The sequence below is a fragment of the Falco naumanni genome, chromosome 2 (genome assembly GCF_017639655.2).
Source record: "Falco naumanni isolate bFalNau1 chromosome 2, bFalNau1.pat, whole genome shotgun sequence".
Taxonomy (NCBI): Eukaryota; Metazoa; Chordata; class Aves; order Falconiformes; family Falconidae; genus Falco; species Falco naumanni.
Genome location: NC_054055.1, coordinates 117468398 through 117491508, shown reverse-complemented (window position 1 = coordinate 117491508; position 23111 = coordinate 117468398). Strand labels below are relative to the sequence as shown.

At 40.3% G+C, this 23111-nt stretch overlaps 1 protein-coding gene across 2 annotated transcripts in view; it reads right to left on the bottom strand.

Moving 5' to 3' along the window:
* Positions 1 to 6114: 6114 nt before the first annotated feature.
* Positions 6115 to 23111, bottom strand: part of PROS1 (protein S) — a 34734-nt gene continuing 17737 nt past the window's right edge. For both annotated transcript variants that reach the window (XM_040583026.1, XM_040583027.1), the window contains 8 exons: positions 21566 to 21687; positions 18924 to 19042; positions 16662 to 16851; positions 15496 to 15663; positions 14308 to 14476; positions 12452 to 12600; positions 11450 to 11663; positions 6115 to 8520 (listed from right to left, as the gene is read on the bottom strand). In XM_040583026.1, coding sequence (XP_040438960.1) covers positions 8375 to 8520; positions 11450 to 11663; positions 12452 to 12600; positions 14308 to 14476; positions 15496 to 15663; positions 16662 to 16851; positions 18924 to 19042; positions 21566 to 21687 — 1277 coding nt within the window. In that variant the 3' untranslated portion in view covers positions 6115 to 8374. The remainder of the gene's footprint in view (positions 8521 to 11449; positions 11664 to 12451; positions 12601 to 14307; positions 14477 to 15495; positions 15664 to 16661; positions 16852 to 18923; positions 19043 to 21565; positions 21688 to 23111) is intronic.

Below are 23111 nucleotides of genomic sequence, written 5' to 3'. Positions count from 1 at the left end.
TTCTGGTTTATGAAACAGCGAGGGAATTGATAACTAAATACCAGAGGAGGGCTCCGTAGTGTGGGTGATGCCCGAGCCTGGTAGAACCCAGCATCCCACGAACCTTCACACTGCCAGCGAGGCTGCTGCGCTGGCAGCTACCATAGCCGTTATTTTATTGCTAAGCCAAGCAGGTCAGACGTGTGTTCGCTGGGATCTCAAAATCCTTTGTTTGTACCCAGAGGAACTCCCAGGTGAACATTCGGTGAGGAGCAGTACATCCACGGATCTGCTTTTGCTGGTGTGGGTGATGGATGGGAAACCTCATACGTGGGGGGAGGGGACTAACATCGAATAGAGAGTTTGCCTTCGGGGCAGCGTTTGGACAATCTTTTTCTTGCTATAAAGGCTAAATAAGCGGGTCAGGGGGCAGGATTGGTGTCTGCCCTACAAGGCAAGGTAACAAAACTGGTGCTGTGCTCCGGGGAAAAGTCAGCCTCGTGACCCGCAGCACAAAGCCCAAGTCCTTGAGCAGACAAACCCTTGTCGCTAATACGAAGACGCAGAATTGCTGTAAGCATCTTTGCGAATCAGCACAGAACTATTGCAGTGTCTGCAGAGGTGACGGACAGGCAGCCAGAACCGCTGCCGGGGCTCTCCCCCGCCCCACCCCCCCCCCCCCCCACCCCCCCTTAGCAGGCAGCATCCAGCGATGGGCTGGCACCCTGCTCCGTGCCGGGGTCACATGCAGCTTGTTTAAAGCCAGACGGGCGGTTGTAAATGCCATTGCTTCCTGGGGGGTGGGTGTATCACCTATGGGCTGTACATCCTCTGCGCCCCACTCTCCGCACCAGGCAAATTGCAAGTTGCAAAAGTGTCATTGCAGCCTCCTTCGTCACTGGGAACTGAAAGTCTGGGTAGAACTTTTCTAGCTGGAGTTTAAACTTGGCATTGCTGGGTACAGCCAATGTGGCTTATGTTCAACACTTAAAAATGTATTATGCTATGAATTTATCTATGGTACAGTTTGCAACAGATGCTGGAAGACATCAGATTTTTAGGTTGTCTGAAAAGTTGCTTTCTCATTCTCTGTATGCGTCATACTTAGCAGGGACAGGCTAAAACCCGTCTCCCGATGCGGTGCTGTCACAAGCGCGATTCATTTTTGCTGGAAGTCAGAGAACCTTTGGACCTGTTGCATTGCTCCTCTGACTGCAAACATAAAGCTCCGTGTTTGTATCCAGGCAGATCTCTGCTCTGGTAAAGAGTAACGCGCAGTGTTAAGTTTTGCCTTTGAGGTACTGTGTGTAGGGCAGGTTCTTCTGGCTGTGTAACAGATTTTCGGAGGCACAAAGGGCAGTGGGGTGGCCGACTTCCAACAGCAGGTGGATGCCTAATGTCCCTTTGCACCCCTGGAGATCATTCCTTCAGGTTTGGTTTTGCCACCTGCCTACACAAACACTCTCTGCAATTTAGGAGTTAAAGCCAACATTAGCAGCAGAAAACACAGCGCACACAATGAAGGAAAACCCAGTTGGTTCTGGGCAGAGGCACAAAGTGCTTCAGGGCGGTGTTTAATAATACTCATTGTGCGTGGTCCTGAGGACCTAATGTCCACTTCTAAAGTTTCGCTGGATGGGCTGTTTTTGGGGGGTGGAGAGTGGTTTTTATATCAAGACTTACAACAGGGTGTAAGGGAAGACTGATTAAATCATTGTCATCCTTGGTTAGCAACAGTTTCTTCAGGCTTCTGGCAGTAGCCAGACATTAGAAATATTGGCAAAGTTTGTTCTTACTTTCTTACAGATGAGCTAAACTACATTTCCAGCCCTTGAGATCATAGGTCATAGCTCTGCTTCATCAGCCTCTGCTAATGACAGCACAGACACTGAAGCGGAGCAAGGAACTGCCGCTGGCGTCAGGGGTGGGGAACCGGGGGCTCCTGGTGTCCTCACCTTTCCATAAAAGTCCAAAGCCGGTTCAGAAGGAAGGTTGCTACAGAGCACAAGCAGATAAGGGAGTTACCATTTAAGTTACCTGCTTTAAAACAGCAGTAAACCCCCATTTTCTTTTCTGCAGGAACAAAATATGAGAAGATTCACATCATTTAAATCAATGATTGGGCTTTTCAGTGACACATAAAGAATTTACCAACCCATCTTGCGACGAATTATCGTGATTACATTCTGTCTGCTCATTTGAAAAAAACTCAGCCTGTATCTCTAATTTTTGTCAGATGACTTCTATTTACACAGGGAAGACTTTAAAGAATTCAGACAATAATACCGCAAGGCTCGCCTCGCTTAAAGAAGATCTACAGTAACTGCGTTCATCTTGCTTGAAATGTTTGGTCTTACTTGTCGTGCATTTAAAGAGACATTTTTTTTTGTAATATGGAGCATGTTTGGAAATGCTGTTCAATTATCTTTGCCTGAAAAGCTAAGTGCCTACAAAAGCAGCTTTTGGTTGCGAAGGCAGGACTCGAGGTCCTCTCCTGACTGTTTGACCCTGACTAATCTCATTTCCCGTAGAGGGTGGAGCACCCCAAGGGCTGGGGGTCTTGGCCCACCCCAGCAGTTGGAAGGATGCTTTTGGGGCAGATCCTGATGTCATCCTGGTTCACATCTGTGGAAAAGAGCAAATGCAGAGTAATGACTTCACGATGAGGATTTTGTGAAGCTGCCAATGAACTACTTAGGAATCCTCCAAAAAGGTGAGAGCGTGTACAAACCTTCACCGAGACACAGACTGCGGTTCGTCTGCTGCCCAGTGTGGTGATAGAAAGTTGTGAATTACAAGGTGATAGGCTTTGCCTGTTCCAGGCAAACAGGTTTCTGTTACAGAAAACAAACAACAACAACAAAAACCAACCCAACAACCAACCCTTCAAGCAAAAGGCTGGCTTCCACCCAGGTGTAAAGGAGAAGATCGCTTTTCAACGGGCTGCGTTAGCAGGGTTCTGTGAGCAGCTGGTGGGGATGATCAAGCACTCTGTGATAGGCTAGAAAAGTGTAGGGCTTGCTTTAATGATGGTCATGGGTGGGTAGGTAGGGTTTTTTGGTTTGTTTTGGGGTTTGGGGGGTATTTTTGTTTGTTCTTGTGGGTTTTGTTAAATAGTTTTAGTTGATGGGAATCACACCAGAACTTGAAGAAGAGAAAAACCTGTCCTGGAAAGGTAAGCTCCTGCTGAATGATGATCAGAAATGTTGGCTGTCCCACACGTGAACTGTTCTTTTTTTGGGGTTGTTTTAAGCAAAGCCATTTTTATCCTGTCTCTGCTGTGCTACCCAAAACTTGTAACAACTCACACAGAACTTAGCCTGCGTCTTGCAGCTTATGTCTTGTTAATGAAGGCTTTACATGGAACTCATGTTTTATTTATGATACCATAAAGAAAACCACTAGTAAGTTCTAGAAGCATTGCTCTCCAGTCCTGTGGCCCTTACCATGTCTTTGGTTTACTCGTGCCGGGCGCCAGCGGTGCTGTCAGCACGTGCTTCCCCAGGGGAGCTGCAGGCAGCTGCCAGCAGAGGTTTGACCCCACCAGAGAAGAACGAGGCTGATTCTGGCCCTGCCTCCAGGAAACCTGATTATACGGGGGTTTGTAACTTTGGAGGAGGGTATTGTTGCGTTGGGGTTTGTTTTCCTCGTAACTGGGGTGGGGAGAGGGAAGGGAAACGCAGCTGCTTCGTGAGCATTAACGAAGCACTACCCGGGAGCTGTTAAGGCTTGTGAAAGCAAAGCAAGATTTTCAGAAGTGCTTTGAGGACCTGTTTGCTTACGAGGAAAGGTGAGCAAGAGGCTCGATCCGTAGCAGGTCTGGCATCGCAGACCAGAGCCTTGTGCCTTCAGTTACTCTGCTGGTGGCCCAAGGGCAACCTGAAGCCCTCGTTTAAGCTCCAGTTCACATGGCAGAGCGCCTGCTCGACTACGTGCATGCATACACCTCGTCTTGGGGAGAGGGGGGATACAGCTCCAACTGCTGAGCAAGCCGGTGCCATGCTGGATGATGTAAAAATTGCCAAGAGAGGTTAAAAAGCAAGCTTTTTTTAAAAAAAAAAAAAAAAAGGCAAAAAAAGGTTGTGGTTTGTTTTGTGTTTTTTGGGTTTTTTTGTTTGGGTTTTTTTTTTTTTTGGAAAGAGGCTTTTATGTATTTGGAGGGGCATGGTGGAAAAGAGGATGGAAAGGAGGTGAAAACACCTACTGGATGTTATCAGTTTGTGAGTTTTGGGGTGTGTGTTCTTTAGTGAGGGTTTAGGGTTTTTTCGGTTAGTGTTGTTTCTGATGGTTTTGGGGGTTTTTATATGTGTGCGTCCCTCCCCCAAGCGCTCAGCAAGAACTTCTGCCTTTTTGGTGCTTCCAAAATCAAGAGACAGAAACAAAGCACCGCGCTGCTTCAAAAATCCTGGGGCACAGATTGCTGCGCAGGATGCTTTCATGTTTGTGTATGGAAATGTTAATTATGTCAACAGCAGTATTTCAAGAATTTTTGTGTGTATCTTGACTTTCCCAAAATACACCTAACTGCATGAGGGGGTGTGGGGCGGTTGTTTTATATGTTGTTGCACTTCCCATGCTCCTCATCCCGAATGATGGTGGAGGGAGGAAAATCTGACTCTGCAAACCTGTGTTTTGTGATACTGGCTTCTTGTTACTTGTGTTTTTTCCACATTCCTTATTTGCTGAGATGCTACAAATTCCTTGGGGGGGGGGAAAAAAACCCTCACCAACCAAAAACACTTTTTTTTTTTTTTTAATAAAAAACCCCACATAATTAAGTCCTGAATTACATACAGCTGTGTTGATTTGCAACCACTCAACTGATTCAAGTGCCTGTAAGCAACATACTAGCTCCCTTACTCAGAACCAGCTTATGATTTAGCTGCTTATTCACATATTCCTATTGAAATCCAAGTACCCTTAGAGCGAAAGGATATGCCCAGTGCACCAATGGGGGTGCAGTCATTTTGTGGCTAGGAAGCATTTTTTAAAAACCATGAATGGTAAACCCTGTTATTATGAAGGTTTTTGTAAGTAGTTTGGATAGAGTTTTTTGTTGCTGTTCCTTTTGATTTCCAACAGCAGTACAACAGCATCTCCATCTTCAGTACAACAGTATCCCCATCTTGCTGGCACTTTTGCACCAATGTGTCGGGCAATAAGCTTCCTAAAATGACGGGAACCAAGGTCACTTTGCTCTGAACTGCTGCTGCAGGACTGTGGTCAGGAAAAGAAGCTGGGACAAAACGAGAGTCTCAGCGTCTTGGTTCTTTTTTTTTTTTTTTCTAATTATTATTATTACTATTTGCAAAGTGATGCCTTACTTTCTCCCTTGCGGTTTTCCTTGTATCTAATTTTTTTGGTACATAGCTGTTTTTTATGGCAGATGAAATTTCTCCCCAATCGGAGTGGTTATTTTGATACAACAAGGTTGCTGAGGCAACAATATATTAAGCGTGTACACACAATTAATGACATCGAAGGACTGACATCGGTGGGTTGTTCAGCGATAAGCAGGACTAGAATAAGTGAAAATGAGTTTGGCCTCTCTTTCTTTGAAGATCTGGAGTATTAACAGTGAAGGCGTCTGCACTCCATCTACCAGGAGACATGCAGGCTTTAAAGCATGTAAAGTAAACTCAGATCAGGCATGTAAGCAGGAAGCTGCTCTAGTATAAATGATAACCAATTCCATGACTAGATTTTACTTTCAAGGAAATTAGGACACACTGATTGGTAACACTTGGTGCACAGGAGCTGAAAAAGCACAAAGCAGGTCCAGCTGTTCTGCATAAGCACTGAATGGCCCTTGCTGAAATTATGATGATTAAAAAAACAATGAAATACATCTGATGAAGGAGGAAAAATATAAATCGGTAACTCTCACTGATGTCCTTTCTTCCATATGTAGTTTTAAGCATAGCTTAAATTTCCTTAGGCAATATTAAAGAATGAATAGACTTAAAAATTTGTCTAGAGAATATTGGATACCTATTTGGACAGCATATTAATTTGAGCCACTTCTTTTCTTTGATGCTCATTATGATTAGGACAACCCTCTGAGTAAGCCATTTGACCACTTCAACAAGTCTTGCACAGTGAAAATGAACAAAGATATGCAAATACAACCTAAAATGAAAAGAAATTCACAATTGATGCTTTATTTAATCCTTACAATAGGGAGGCACTTTTACATTTAAAAAAATATGCAGCGGTTTCATTATAACTACAAAACCCTAAAATACTATTCCATGAAAACCAGAAATGGTGTCTGTGTGAGAAAATTATTTTTTTTCCTTTCATTTCATCTCTATACCATTTATTACACTTAAACAAATAAAATCTTAAAAAAACCCTACCAAACCTTTTCTTCTGTTTGCACAGGCCAATATAAACATTTAGAGTATTGATGACACTTTACTTTATGCTCCTCATCTCACTGTTTGTGTTTGTTGTACAAAGCAGAGGCTGACCCGAGGACTTTCTAGAATTCAGCGGGTGCTGCTGAAATACTATAAATGAAGTGACGACATGTATTTAATATCAAAAGTCCCAATTCAGCTCCACCTCGCATGCAAAACCTGCTTATTTCAGTCAAGTTATTCTTCAACTTAGGCCCAAATGAAGAATATGGGTGTTGTGGTGGGAGGAGAGCAGGAGGGATGCTTTCCTGCAGTTATTTCCCTTCCAAGGAGTCTGAGGAAATGAAAGCTTTTTTTTTTTTTTATGTGCCATGTAGAAAAGTGAATGTGTAGTAGTCGCGGGCAATTAGTCCCTGGTGTCAGTCCTACGGTATTCCTGCTGCTAAGCAGCTACCTATGAGGCAGTGCTGGGCAGATTCGGAGGCTGTACTGGGGCTGGCTGGTGTGAAAGTCAGAGCAAATCCTGTATCACATCACGCAAGTGGGAAGTGAAGTTAACAATAACCTCAGACAAAGCAATAATTTTGAAAGATGGGCTCAGATTCTGCCATACTGATGTACTAATGATAGTCCTCATTAATGTCACTGGGAATCTCTCTGAAGAAAAGCAGTCCTTCAAAATTAATATTGTCACAATCCATCCTTCTGTATATACATTTCCACTTCAATGTCTCAAGCAAAGAAAGCAAACCTCAGGTCAAGAATCCTGGCAGATAAATGTCTCTCTGATGGATGCACGAGAGTATATATTCATTGCTTACAGCAATTCTCTTGCTATTTATTTGGTTTGGGGTTAACAAAACCACTAGGTGAGCTGCACAGGGAGGCTTCTAGTGTGAAAATGAGGTTGGAAGGGGAAAGAACTCTCAAAGGATGCTAAAGAAATATTAGATGTGCTTGAAATGAGCACACCTGAGGAAAACAATACTTTTCTAACTACCTGGCCGAGCAGAATATGGCTTTACATTCTGATGTTACTAGCAAAATTTAGGCTTTCAAGTACGTCAGAAACACAACCACAACAGGGCTCACAAGGGCTCTGTAAATGCAAGGCTGACCTAAATAAAAGGGATACGATGGACAGTTAGAGGGTGCTCATATTGAGGGGTGCTAGATCTGTCATAAGTGGAAGAAATGTTTGCTGCAGCTTCTCAGCTTTACTTAGCAACTTCCAGTTTGATGTCCTGTGATGAAGATCAGAGCTCCTTCTTCCAAGCCATCTCCTCTGTTTTCCAGGATTCCCTGGGTTCTATTTTAACCCCCTTTGAAAGTAGATTACCTGACCTGATCCAGAACTCTGTTAAAAGTATAAAGCTGGGTTCCTAAGAGAGAACTTAAGCCAGTACAGTATAACGAGAGCTACCTAAAAAAACCGAGCTACTTACAAAACATTTCAGTTTTGAAGTTCCTTTACCAATATTGATATAACTTGTAAACATAGTCACATAAAGCTTGGGGTCTGGATTTTGGGGTACTTTTTCCTTTACAAAAAACTGTATTACAAAACCTGTAGAGATTTTTTCATTCTGTTCTATGCTTGGAAAACCTCATGAGTTTCATGAGACTAGTTTTGTTTAGATTCAAATACATTACAAAAATTTGCAACTTGTAACTTTGTGGTGACATATGAAAAATAAGAAGTAAAATTGGTTCTAAAAAGAACTTCCTGAACTTTGTCTCCAAACTATATCTAGGGCATAGTATGAACATGGAAGATAAATCTAGCTTTAAGATTTATCACTGATATTAATAAAAGAACATTTTATAGACTTTTGATCTTGAGTGTCTTTTCACAGCCAAAAAGAGGGGATTTCCTCCCCCCCTGCCCCCTTCTATATAAGAGGGAGGAAAACCATGCTGTTGATTATTTTCCTGGCACACCTTGAATAAAATAATACAGGCTTCATTATGGCATGAGACTAATTACACAAATTATATCTGAAAGAAAAGAAGTTAAATTAAGAGTTGGATGGTTACTGCATAATCAGTGGGCACGAGTGAGATCTAATGTCATTGTGTTTCGAAATGGCTTCATCCAGATCCAGCTGCCTGTTGTTGACCTTCACCTCCATGCAGCCATTATAAAACGCGGTTACTAACGTAGCACCCAGAGGAACATCTGCACAGAAACACATTCAACTTATTAGGCCAAGGCATGCAAATTCTTACGTATTTTTCAGATTAGCAAAAACATGGGGAATACTTCATTCCCCATCCATTAGTCAGCGGTGGGAGAAAAGAACAATTTTGGCAGGAAACATTTAAGTTCTTCTCCCTCTTTTTTAAGATTGAGATCAAGTCAACTACACTGAAAGGTCAGTAAAATTTGAAATATGCATTAGAAGTCTATTCCCATCTAGAAATCGAACTCTGTGAATGTTTTTGATGGTAGTGTTTCCTGTATTAACAACAGTGAATCAATAGCTTGTTTCCTAGAGCCCACTGCTCTTGTCCTGACCTACAAACAGATGTTTATGGTTTAGAGGTCACAGAAAGAACCATCTTGCTTTTGCCAGAAAGCTACTCTGGATTCAAACCTGCAAGTTCTCAGATAGGGACCCCTGGGAACTCCACATATTTTACTGCTTCTTCGAAGTGAATTTCTCCATAAAAGACTCACTTTATCTGTTGCTCATTGAGGTATTGTTTGGGTTACAGCAAAATCAGATCATGCGTATGCTTCCAGGAAGCAATGTATTAAGCACAAAATCAGGCATTGCTCTGAGGTCTTAGGGGACAACTGGATTCTTACAAAGTAGACATAAGGTGATCCAAGCACCTTCAGCAACTAGAATGAGGATGTCTAGAAGCTGATCTCAAAAGCATCATCTCCCCCCCCAGATGTTAATCACCCTATCCCTCCTAGAAGACAGAGCTGATTGTCTGGGGAACAAGAAACATTGCTTCCTTGTAACTGTATTTTGCTGTAAGCTGAGGTACTGCACAGTCCTGTAGATTCTGCTCTTTTTACTTCAGTGATGATCACACTGCTGCCATAGAACTGCGCAAGGCTCATTTAGCTGGCACTGGTTGTGCTGTATCAATTAATAAAGACATACTCCCAACGCTGTTACTAGTTTGCAGAAATGTGTATCAAAGACTTCTGGTCTTCATGAAATGCGTATTTTGTTAGGTCCCTTTTAACTGTAAAGTTCTGTGCACTGTAGCTAAGTGTGGGGATCCTTACCTACCTTTTTACACTATCAGTAAACCCAGAGGCTTTTCAGGGGTGGGTTAGAGTGTGTAAATGGATCAGTGTAGCCAAACTGGCTGTACACAGGGAGAGAAAGTACTTTTCCTGTATTACTTTTTCTCTTTGTTTACAGGCTGTTGTGGAAAAGGCTGCTTTGGATAACGTGGGGGAGGTTCTTGCTTTTTTTTCAGACCTCTAAGTAGAAACTGTTTATGCATACAGAGGGTTTTTTGTTAATTTGCATGTTGAAGATACCTCTTAAAGTGGAGAGTTTACACTTATTTTTAAGAAGCAGCAAGTAACTAGCTTCTTATCTATTTGGGATAAATGACTGAAGCCAAGGTCTTAGCTCTTACGATGCCAATTACTCTGTGGCTGGCAAGGTACTAGAAAGGATCATTAAATATCACAAAGATGAAGAGGTCTAAGAAATGACCAGAAACTTAGTTGAGTTACTATGGCTCAGTTAACCTACTGGCTTGCCTCTACTAAGTGAATACTGACTTCACCTCTTTTAAAAGTGAGGAGGTATCACAAAAACACTGATGCTTACCTATTGCAATATGTGATGGTCCTGCACCATTAGAGCATTCTTCTCATTCTACATGTTCAATTTAAACTGAACTAACCCGGTTATCTGGTACCCAAGATATTGCACATCCATTCAAAAACAAAATTAGAGTACAAATTGTCATATTTGGCACCTAAATCTTGTTACATCCTCTATTACCAGTGTATGAAGACTTGTAGAGAACAAGTCAATTCCAACATATGGGCCTGGGTACGGAGGAACCCATCACTGCAGACAGAGGCCATGGTACCTGCAGTGCTGCCCTAAACCTCCCTTCTATTCTAACAAGCAAGTCTGGAGGGTAGAACCATAATTCCAGCTTCCCCTGTGTATGCTACCTTGGAAGAAAAGCCTAAAGAGATAATCTCCAATGGACACACAGTTCCTCTTCTCTTTCTACTCCTGTGCACCCTTTTCTCCTGCAGAAGAAACACTGCAGATAATGGCTGGCTGTATCTGGGGCAGCGCTATGACACTGCAGCCTACATATAAGATGGGTGTCAGTTCAAGACTATGTTGTTCTACGTCTCAAAATTTCCTTAGGAATTGTAACTTATTCTCCCTAAAATAACTTTGTTTAAGAGAGGATACAGTAGTAACTCTGCCAGTAGTAATGTCATAACCACGGTGTCTTTCCCAGTTTTCAAGTTTGAGGATCTTAGGCTTTGAAAATGCCTCCTCTGTGGCAATGCCATTTTTCTTCATGATTCACCCTGAAGTCAAACTATTTTACTGATAAGCATGTGTACACTTTCTGTACAAAACAACGTTTGTACAAGTCTTAAGACTGGAGATACACTTGCAGCTTGCTTTAAACAAAATATTTGTTGTTTCAACACATTTTCTGTTTCATAAAGATTGCCAGTCATCTGCTGCCCAGACTTTAATTGCTGAAACCATATTCCTGACTTCTGCACTTCCGACAATTTACTTGTGAATGCTCCTTTTTCTTACATGCTTGATGCAGTTCCTAAATTGTGCCAGCTGGTGGCATTTCAGAAATATGCAATGCTCATTCCACCCCAGCTCAAAATACAAGGTATTTTCCAAATTCAGACCTCGAGAGACTCCTTTCTAATAGGCCTAATAATGCTACTTTTGAAAAGCAGCCTCCCTCGAAAGCTGAATAGACAGGATGAAACAAGAACCACTTGGTGGGCGGGACGGGGGAACAGGACACGGACCCTGTTTTTGTACAGGTATAGTATTTTTATAGCTTTGGTAAGGCTGAATATAATCAGTCTTGTACAAATAATCAAATTAATGAGGAGGAACAGAATTTACCTGGCAGGCCACCCAAGTAAGTAACAACATTTGCCATCATTGCTTGATGCAGGATCGACAGTTGCTCTGAATTGCTTCTGTCTGTGTGTGAATCAACAGACAGTTCAAGTTGCTGTCTGGTTACTAGAAGCCCAACCAGCACTCTTCTGGGTGTACATAACTTCTTTGATTCCAGATGCGCAACAGTGATGTTTCCGATTGTCACAATGATTTTCTAAATGGAAGAATGGTAGGTCACAAAGGATGTCACGTATAACTTTAACACACAATTATACTTAGTTCTGATGCATTTTGTATGTGGAAGTAGAAGAAAAGGAAACGTTAGAGCCACATTTGACAAACTGGAACCTTAAGTTGGAAAAGTTAACAACGCTGATGTATAAGCATAACCTTTGATGAATGCCATTCATGTATATTCTGAGATTTCTTAGTGACAACGTTCTCTGTAAAACATTTCTGGCTATGGTTCTGAGGTGAAATCCTGTCTCTCTTAGGGCAAAAGGATTACAGTTTCAAAGGTAACCAAGTGTTCACTATCGGTCCTTATGGATTAACCATGGTGTATAATCACACTTTATCTTGGGATGCCTGTTGTAAACAGATGTAAAGGGAAACCTAAGGACAAAAAGATCTGTTTATAAATTGATACTGACATGATGCCATTACTGTAATATCATTGATCTGCTTCTGTCATATTCCCCTTTCTGCTTTTTGCGTTTGGAAAGGAATGTTAAGAAGATGTGACGTAATGGATAGTACTTGACATAAGAGAGCTTAGTCACTGCTGTAGCAATCATTAATAGTAATACGTTTTCTGTACATCATTATATGATCTAAATGCTTACCAAAATACTAACTCAGCCTACCAGCTCCACTGTAAGGAAGTGTAAGTAGCTGGTTTTAGTTTGATTTTTTTCAAAAATGGAGTAGTAAGTTAAGTGAGACAAAAACAAGAGATGTGACTTATAAGTGTATCAGCTGCTATGATAATTGTAAGATCACCTGTGAGTCAGAGGAGTTAGAGTCCACTATGGACAAAGCAAGAGGCACTGTTTCATTAGAAACCAAGGCAAACATAACACCAGTGTCTGTGGATGGGCGAATAGTCATAGTCACATTTATTAGCCAATCTTCAGAACTGTCAAGATTATCTGTTTTAAAAAGAATAACTGAAATTAATAAATCCATCTGCTAGAAAAATTAATATGGTGTTAAAAATTAGTATTTAATCTGCACCCAGACTGGAAAAATTAGTACTAATCTCCAGAAAAAAAACAACAACCAGTGAACTTTGGAATTTTCAGAAAGAACTGTGAGTTTAAAAAGCCCCAAAACCACCACCACCACCCAAAACAAACAAAAAACCCCAACACCAAAAACCTGAAACCCACCCATCCCCACCTTCCCTTCCCCCTGCCCCTCAAAAACAAAGAAAAGAAAAACTGTTAATCCTGCATCTTCCCTAATCTGTGCTTATTAGACTTCTTTCTTTTATTACCTGCTCCATTCTAACGTGAAACAGGTACCACACTCATTAGAGGTATCAGAGGTCAGTTCAAAATTAAACCCCTCAAACTAATTTACCTATAAATTGCTGCCACTGAGTGGAAGATTGGAAGTTTTCACATGCTTTTACATTTCAAGGCAGTTCCGTATTAAAATGGGAATATGCGGGGGTATAAAGTAAATATGCAGATAATTTAAATATAATTTCATATAATGCATTCATAGGGAAGCTAGTACAGAAATTACTATTTAAAGAGGTATTTGCCATCTTGTGTATCTTTTCTCGCAGTGCCTCCTCCCCCATCCCTGTCCCAGTCAAATCTAGTAGTTTCTTGATTTCTAGTAGTTCTTGAGGAAGCAGAAATTCGAAATTATAAGGTGAGGTTATATTCTTACACAAAGCCAAATGGGCAGGGCAACGGTGGGCAGTAATAGCACACAGAAGGACATCAGTAGGTGTGGGCAGCCTCTTAGATTTTGGTGGGGTGAGAACAGAAAGGAGAAGGGGTGAAGTAATGGCAGCAGCCCCAGACACAAAGCTCAGGAGTAATGGCAGCATTGTGTTAGTGAGGGAAGAAAGTTGAGGCAACTGGAGTGGCATAGGAAGCTCTGATACAAGTTGGCTGGAAGCATAGAATATAAACAGCTGGAGAAATCTTTTGAGATGGGCTAGGGAATTTAGAGAAAAAATCCTGGGAAAGAATAGCAAGTCCTGAGATGAAAAGGATTGGGGATCAGAGCAGGGCTCTGGGTAATATAGCATTTGGGATGGGGAAGAGTATAATCACAACAGGGTTCGGGATGATGCTCGAGAGTTGGGCCCTCAGGTGCGCATAAGTAGATTCTGGATTGCAAATTTTGAAATTAGTGGCAGGAAGTCAGGCAAGAAAGTTCTGGGTTCAGGAAGAAGCAAGAGATGCACCTAAACATCTACATAGGATGTTCATTTAGATGCAGGACTGCATACACAAAACCATGAGCAATCTTTTTCCCCATCCCCAATCTTCTTTTTCTGCCACTAATATGATATTTTCCCCATTGATGAACAAGGCAAAGAATCGGGCCTTTGGAAAGTGAATGTGTTCAACAGTGTCCATCTTTTGCAAATAAAGAACACTTCCTAACCTAAAGCACTTCAGAAATTAAATGGATGACACCAATGAGATTAGAATTCTTGTTCAAGCAAATCTCTAACAGAAGTTATGGGAATCATTGCTGAATTCAGTGGTATACAGCTTAGTTTGTGTGGGGGTCTTTTTTTTTTTTTTTTTTTTTTTTTTTTTTTTTAGACAATTCATCAGTTCCATCACCAGTCCAGCAAAAAATATAAGAATAGGCAGAAAAATACTTACTATAGTTTATCTGAAACATTGCCATTCCAGTGCCAGGGTAGAAGGATCCTCTCCCCACTGCTACTAAACAGTGTTTGCTTTGTTTTTCTTGAATAACTTCTTTTACACCTGAATGTCCCTGATTCATCAGGTTCCAGGCACGAATGCACCCATCTAGCCGAGGGTTAATCTGTAGAAGAATTACAGGGCTAGGTGTTTCCATTCAAAGTTGTTTCAAAAATGTTAATAATAAGGCTTTACTTTACATATCAACTTATTTCTGGGTAGCCAGTAATAGCCTTATCAATACTATAGATTACAGCACTGATGCTTAGAGAAAACAACTGGCATGGATTTAGTACCACAGCCTTCAAAAGGATTTACTGTCATCACCCATTTTGATGCCAGTGATCTGTACAGATTGCTTCAATTTTTAAAGCTCATGCTGTCCTTCTGTTTAGGTCACAACAGCTTTTCTGTAGCTGAAAGACAATGATCGCTAGCACTGCTCCTTGTTCAAGGCTTCATCTTCTCCTTGTACCAAAGTACAAAGAAATTTCTGGAATTACTTTCTATTGGGTAAGGGGATGTTGTTGTATTGCTTCATATTTTTTCTCTCCACTTCACTTTTGTGCAAAAACAAAAAGTGCAGCCTCTACTGTACAGTTCTTTCGAGGCTGCCAATTAGTATGAGGGCTTCTGGACTGTGAAGCAGACAGTCACAACAACTTCACTGTACCCATCCACAGCATAAGACAGAGCAGTTGAGGGTGGAAGACTGAAAGAATCATGAGCCTTGTCTAGCCTGGGCTATTATAAAACCTAGAAAAAAATGAAAGTTCATTGTGCTGCCTGCACAGTGAATTCTACACCTATTCAGAGCCTAGCAAAAGCCAGCACCAGAATCATGAATCACTCTGAAATGCACTCACAGCAGAAATGGTGGTGATTTAGAAAATCTTGACGCTATATTAGGAAACAGACTACAGAATCCTGCAAGATTGGACTGTAACTGCTGTGTTTTTACAAACAAAGGTGGACTACAAAGCTTTATGCATGTTTATTTTCAAAACAGTGGTTTAATAACCTGATTTTCATTTTCTAAATGGATTCCATGCCACACTTCCTTCCTCTGTGACTACTAAGTAAACAGTACAAAACCAAACAATTCAACAGTAAATAATCAACATTACTTGTTATTTTAGTTACCTGTTTAACAAGAGTGCTGCCCACTTTGCGAGGTAATCCTGCAATGTACACCTTAGTTTCCAAGAAACCCTGTGACTGTTTAAAAAGAGTTCCTGGGCTGTTAATACTCATGACTGCTTCTTTAGCTATTTTTACACTGATGCTGTGTTCCAGTTCTTCAACTGATATCTAGAATTAAATACAAACAATGATATATATATATATATACACACAAACATGTAGGATATTTAAAATACTAATTACATATACTTGTACAAAGCATTACTGATGTTTCTCTAAATATCTAACTTCTAAAATAGTTCTAATGCAGTCAATGCTTGAATTGTGGCAACTGTACATATCCGTGGACATCCACAGGGGGATGATCTTCCATCCCACCCATACTCTACCCCTGGGAAAACCCATGCAACCAATTAGTTTCCTTTATGTGCTGTACAGTTTGCAAGAAGCTGATTTCTACAATTGCTCTATAGCCAGTCCACATCTGGCATACAGTTCTCCATGTCACTGCAACCTGCTACAGAGGATTGGATCTTCAGGTGGACGTAGACAAAATAGGTTCAATGCTTGCTCCTGCAATTATTAGACATCAAAGTAGACTTTTAATCTCCACGAAGAACAGGAGCCTGCCTACCTCCCTATGAAGAATCATAGTTTCTCTTCCCCCCTGTCCTGCCGCCCCTTCCCCCCCCCAAAAAAAAAAAAAACAAAACACCCCAAAACATAACTGATGTTAATAATTTAGTGTGATTTACAGATGGTGTAAGTGAGCAAGGCCTTTCGTCTTAGGTATGCAAGCTTGAAGAACAAGATGGATTTCTGATCTAGCAAATGTAAAACTTGCTCTCTAGACAAAGCAGCTAATAACTATACACTTGACCATGCAATCAGGGTTTTTAATGTTCTGCTGCTTCCTTCTTCATGGTTACAAAAAATAATGCCTATGTTGCCAGCAAGTGGTAATTATCTCTTTTTGGATTGTAAACAGTTGCTGTGATTTCCCAGGTGTAAGGCATTTTTGTGCATTCCTTGGTTGATTTTTAAATCTGGGATTTCAGGGCCTTATTTTAAGTCTTTTTAATAGTTGCTTAGTTTCTCCCTACTTTACTTAGAAAGTTCCCATAATGGGTTAAAGGAAGGAAAGGGGAGAAGAAAACCCAGCTTACTATATGCCACAGTCCATCATTAATGGCTTTGCCTCCACTGGTGACTTTTGTTCCAAATTCATTCTTGAATTGAATTTCAATCTTTCCATCACGAAGAGCAAGCAAGATCCATGCTGTACTGTCAAAGGATTCTGCATATAGTATAACTCCCTCTGCATCATATGTCCGGAAATCAAATTCTGCTGTAAACCTGGGTTGTGAAGAAGGAATCTTAATAAGAAGACAGGAAACATGAAATACTGTGTAGTCTAGGATAAGCCATTAATAGGGTAAAAAAAAAAAAAAAAATAAAAAAACCTTGATAGATAGCAACCTTTTGGTAACCTTGTATCTGAGCAGTTGTGATATCTGAACACAATTAGTCAAAAACAGAATCTAATCAAAGCCTTGTTCATCTGAATGCAGTGAAAAGTTTTGAGATTAATGCCCCAAGCTGCAGTTCCCAAATCTGCTTTCATGGGAAGGGTATCATGCTCCCTTGAGTAAGAAGATATATGTAATATTCCTACTACATTTTGTGGAGATGCATGCGGAAAAAATACATGATATGTGGTGTGTTTCAGTGCAACAAGGTTACCAAGTGTTGTCCTACAACAATTTATAACCTAGCAATTTGCTTTGGTTACTGCTGCCTTTTATATGTCATTCCCTAATTTGAAGATTTGTTGTCTGGATCTTGGCAGCTGGTTGGACGTGTGCATGTAGCAAAATTATGGTTTACATTATAGAACCCGTACAGTGGAAGAGAGGCAATGTAAGTATAGCAAAAAGTAGTCCTCGCCTCCTAGAACTTTTGGACTAGGTAAAATAGATTAAGGATGAAAGGACAAAACAAAGCATTTGGAAGTTAGGATTTGCTGAAGAGAACAAAAGAAACAAGTAAGGGAGTTGTAATTAAGAACTCGGATCACTTTCAGTCTTCTTTGTCCGCTAGATGTCATTGTCCCTTAGGCAGACCCATAGAAAAATCATTCTGTATTTACACAGAGACTATTAAGATAGCTTCAAACATTTACCATCTTAGAAAGGTCTTCCAGGAAAGCATTAATGCCTGGTCAACTTGGAATTGTGGCAGAGGAAAAGGTTCTCAATATTTATGTCCTGTAAGATTCTAAGGCTCTGGGGATCACCAGCTCAACAGCTGCTGCTACTGTTACCCTCAAATTGTTTGGTCAGTAAGTCAAGGAACACTGCAATTTCAGCTGCCGCAGCAAAGAAATCCACAAGTAATAAAGGGGTCGCTACCATCAGCAATTGTTCTGACAGCTGTAAAGGAAATCATATAGACAGTGCTCTATCAGTGTCCTTGGAACACCCTGTGAAAGGAAGCACGGTGGTGGTGGGGGGAGCATTTGCCTGGTTTTATTTCTCAGCAGTATGCGTGTAGCATATCACAGCTTCTACCCAGAGCAGAAGTGAAGTAGCAGCAACATCCAAATGAAAGCGATTCCCATATGTAACTGGAAGTTGTACAGTGATTATTGTCCTATAACTTCCGAATTTTATCTTGAGAATTCTAAATGCCTTCCTGTATCTGTATCACCACCTCCCACCTTTCCAAGCCCCTGCTCTTTCCTTCAGAGGAAGAGTAACCTGTCATGAGGATGCACCAATCTTTTTCCTCTCTTGTCCACAGACCAATGCGACCTGCTGCCTATTAACTTTACTGCCCTCAGTCCTCTTCCTTTTTTACCTATTTGAGTCTGGACCTCTTTGAAGTCTTTCTGCCAGTCCATACACCTCTCCCAACAACAGCACTGGTAACCAGGACTGTAATGGCTGCAAAATTCCAGCTCTGTGATTCATAGGTATGATCACATCTGAATGCCAATGGTGCGTGTCTGGCCCTAGCTGGGCACTGTTTTCTAGCTGGGACACAGCTGCTACTGCCTCCTCTATCTGCTTCTGAGTAGAAGTTTTCTGAAAGAAACTTGCTGACCTTTCAGTTTTGCCATGTAAGAGAGCTGCTGTCTATACTGATGAGGTGGCTCAAGGACATGTTACAACCAAAAAGAAATGCTGTAAACTGACTCCAGACACATTACTCTTGCCTGTCCGCTTTCAAATGACTCCAGCTTCCTCTGAGTGCTAGTATATGTAGGAACCAGAGTCAATTCATTCTCCATATAAAGGTATCTTAATCAGTGGGGAGACAATGATTTATTTTATGCGTGCAATGTGCTCTTTTTAAACCCTCAAAAAATTAACAGAAACAAATGTCCATAATTTCAATGCATGCTTTTATCAATAGCAAATGCTTACCTCGTGACATTTGGCAATTTAAACTTCAAGTACAGAACAGGAATTCCTATAAATTGTTCTGCCAGGTAAAGCAGTTCATAATTCTTTTCAAGGTTCAGTGGGGTACATGCAGTAACAGCCTGAAAATGGTAGAGAAAAAAAAAAAAAAAAGCTGTTAAAGCACTGTGATAGTTCAAGAAGCAACGCCTATTGTTGGCTGCTAGCCTCTTTTTTTTTCTTTTTTTTTTTTTTTATACAGCAATGGCTTACTTCTGTTTTCTTTTTTTTTTTTCTTTTCTTTTTGTTAAAAATTGAGTACCTATGTACCAATGAAGGGGTGAGGTTTTGGTTTTGCTTGAAGTATGTATTATTTAAGTTGTTGTCGAAGGATAATTCAGGTTGAAACATAGTTCTGGTGAATTGCAAGTAATATTTCCATATTTAGTATTTGAATCAAGAATTGAAATTTTCCATCAGGCACTATTCTTTTACCACTGACTTGTGACACCCTCTTATTATGGTCCTGCCATGCTCCACTGTTAGTTGTCTGGAACCTAAACTTGATCAAGTGTTAGAAGGGAGTGGGGCCAGAGCTGTGCCTTGAGAAGATTTAATCAAAATAATAATACTAACAAAAAAATCACCTTTTATTTTCCTTACCAATATTGATATATAAGTACTCATAGCTGAACAATCTCTAGTACTACTAGAATAGTTTACCTGGAATAGAACGTAACAATTTACAAGTGGATTAAGTAACAAATTAATAGAAATTGTTTCTCTCTGGCTGTTCCTTGAATGTACTTGTCCTATTTGAGCTGTGAAGAGGAATGTTCATGAAATGAACACCACAGTTCCTCTGGAATAGCACTGAATTAGTATTTCTGAGAATTGTTAGTGGGAATATGAAACTCTTAAGACTACATTCTCAGCAAAACTGTAAAAGAAGTTCTAAGTATCTGTTGCAACTGAAAGGCCTATAACTATGCATAACTGGGATTAATTCTAATGCTCTGGCCAAAGTCAACGTGTGCAATCACAGTCAGTCAACTGCAGTTGCAATGAGAGAGGAAAAAAATGGTGCTTATTCTTTCAGGTATTCATCTACCTTAAGTTTTAAACAAAGACATTTGTGGCCAGGAATAATATCTATTTTATGTGTGGTGCAATTTTAAACTAGTAAAACACTCAGTAAACAAATGTCAGGTATCCATTCCAAGGCATTGTTGACTTGTCTTCTGAAACTGTGATGTTATAATTCAAGTAACATCTACAGTTTTGTATTAAAAGTGCACTGATTTCCTTCAGGTGCAGGGAACTAGGTTCTGCATGTAGAGAGTGGTGAGAAAACTCTTGCAGAAAGTCGTTAAGAGCTCCTGTCTCATTGACTAGTGGGAGCCTAAAAGACACTTTTTGATCTGAAGTTATCCCTCAAAATACCCCTTTAATATCTTCTATATGATGGCAGTATAGCAGTCCTACAGAAGGCAACGATCAAGAATATGTGTTCAGGCATTTCTGTTCTCAAGACATGCTGTACTGTGGTAAAAGTTAACAATGCAGTTCCTAAACTCTGACCTCTGTATTCATGATGCAGCAGTTTCATTAAATGTATAGGTGTTCACCCTGAATTTTATGGCTAATTCACTTTATGTCTGCTAGTGTCATTAGTCTTTGGACTGAATATATTTTCAGCTGATTAATTTTTTTCTGCCCAATTAAAAAGCCTGAAACTAACTTCCAGGTAGAGAGGTAATCACTTTTGAACAACAGTATTGAAAATAACATGTAACCAGGAAAGAAGGTGCTCTTCATGAATAAGCAAAATGAAATAATGATAGTAATGTTGTTCAGGTATTAAATTTCAGAAATTACAAACAAGATGTAATGCACACATGCTAGAACTTTTGTCAGACTTTGTTCCTACAGTTTAAGCCCAATTTTGTTTTACTGTGTTAGAGACTGTTTCTTGTCAGCCCGTTATCTGAGCTTACTTAGCATGACAAGTCTCAGCCTGCCTGAACTTTTCAAAGTATACAGAGAACCACTCACCAGAAAATCCTTGAACTGGGATTCTGCAGAGTTTGAAACTTTCCCTTACTAAGAAGTGTAAATTTTCAAAGGGAGCAAGAACACCTGATTTTGGCTGCGAAGTGTTTTTCAATTTGCAAGTATTACTAAGTGCTTTTTCTTAAGCTATGACAGATCAGAACTGTGCAAAAGATCCATTTTTTTTCAACACAAACAGGCAAAATGTAGAATAATTCCGAGAGTGAGAACTTTTGTGTAGTCTAAGGAAAACCTGGGAACATAGGGATAAATGGAGTATTCTGGCTCTGAGTAAGCTGAACAGGAATTATTTGCTTAGATAGCAGAAAGCTAGGATTTATTTTGGAAGCAGAAGGGAATAAAGTTTACTGGCTAAAGTGAGCTTCTCTTGAGAGGATTCCTGTAAATGAGCATGCATGAACTGAATGGCATCCAAATCCCTACCAGGTCTGCTTTACGAGCCAAACCACAGCTCAGGGTCCCCAGCACTTTCCCAGCAGTTTTGAATCTGTTCTCAAATAGCTTCCTATTTTCCTTAATCTAACTTATGCTGCCATAAAGAAACATCCAACTTTGTGATTTTCCGCGTGGAATTTTACGTAGCATAGTTTTACCTCACAACTTTTCATGTCCTTAGAGAGCTTGAACCCTTTCTTGCCATCACAATAGCAGCTATAACTTCCTGGAGAGTTAACACAGAGTTGAGCACAAACATTTTCCACACATTCATCAATATCTAGGAGAAATGGAAGCATACAGAAAAATTTATTCAAATTATTCATGGCACACACTGAAAACTAACACAATAAATTAATGGAATAATGGGCAAGATGGGTTCTCTGGCATAACGTGAATCCAATAGGTGACTGCTGCTAAGCTAAACTAATGCTAATGGATGTCTTATGTAAAATTTACAATCCAGTCACCTGCTAGGTGTATAAGACCCAGTAATCTGATATAGGCCTTGTGTGCAGATTTGGGAAAGATTTGGTCTGATTTGTGAGGCAGTAAGAAGCTGAGTTGTAAGGTGGCTGAATTAGTGAGAGAGACCTCAATAAATCACTACTGTTTATGGGTCAGATCTCTTCCTTTCCCTGTAAGATGTCATGAGAACTTAAGAGTATGTATGGCAAGTATGTGGAGAAAGGATGAGCTTTTTTCAGAGAAAACCAGAAGAATCTCAGAGCAACATACATTTTAAAATAGCATACAATAATCTCATTTTTAAAAAAAATAGTTTCAGACAGCTTCTATTTGTGGAGACCAATCGGATTTTAGCTGCCAATAAGCTAAAATAAGGGAACTTCATTTTCTATTTAGTAGGCTGTGCATAATAAATAATTTAGAAATGAAACACTGTGTAAAAGACCAATGTAACTGTTGCATTTTTAATATAGAAACAAACAAAATCTGTCCTGGATGAAAGGCTCTAATGAGGGTAATTTTGGGCCTCAGATCAAAGAAACTGCAATACTTGTTTTGAAACAAATAGTCCTTCTAGTGGGAATAAACACTTTTGTACCAATGTGTGCATTTAAAAAAAATAAATCTGTTTTATACTATGCTAGATTTTCTTTTAAGCTTAAAATACTCTTTTTTTTTTTCCTGTTGCCTGGGGGAGGAGAGAGGAAAAGAAAAGAAAAGGAAAAAAAAAAAAAAAAAGAAAAAACCACCCCAAAACAAACCAAAACCTTATTGCAGAAACTGGTACTTTGTAGTGAGCATGCATCATCTCCTTCCAAACCAGGATACTATGTTTAACAGCTTGTGGATGCTATTTTGATTTCTACCTCTGCTGCAGTTAACTGTCACAGACAAGTTGCTTTACCAGTGCGTGCTAGCAGTTTCTACATTGTTTGGGTGGCCAAGACTTCATAAATAGGTTGAGGAAGCTGGTCTCATGTTTGGCTGAAAAGTTCCCCATTACTAAAATGTCTCCTCTTCCTCACCTTTAACATAAGTCCTCTTTGCAAGGGGTCATGCTCAGGTTCATGCTCCCTCGTACATGACCTTATCACAGGAAAAAGCCATACTGTGCTGTACTGCAGCTAATACAGCCAGAACTAAAGTTCTGTTTGAGATCTAGTCACATGCTGTGTCCGTTTTCCATCTGATATCACAATCTGATGTGTGGCTATCTAAGCTACAGGATTCAAATAG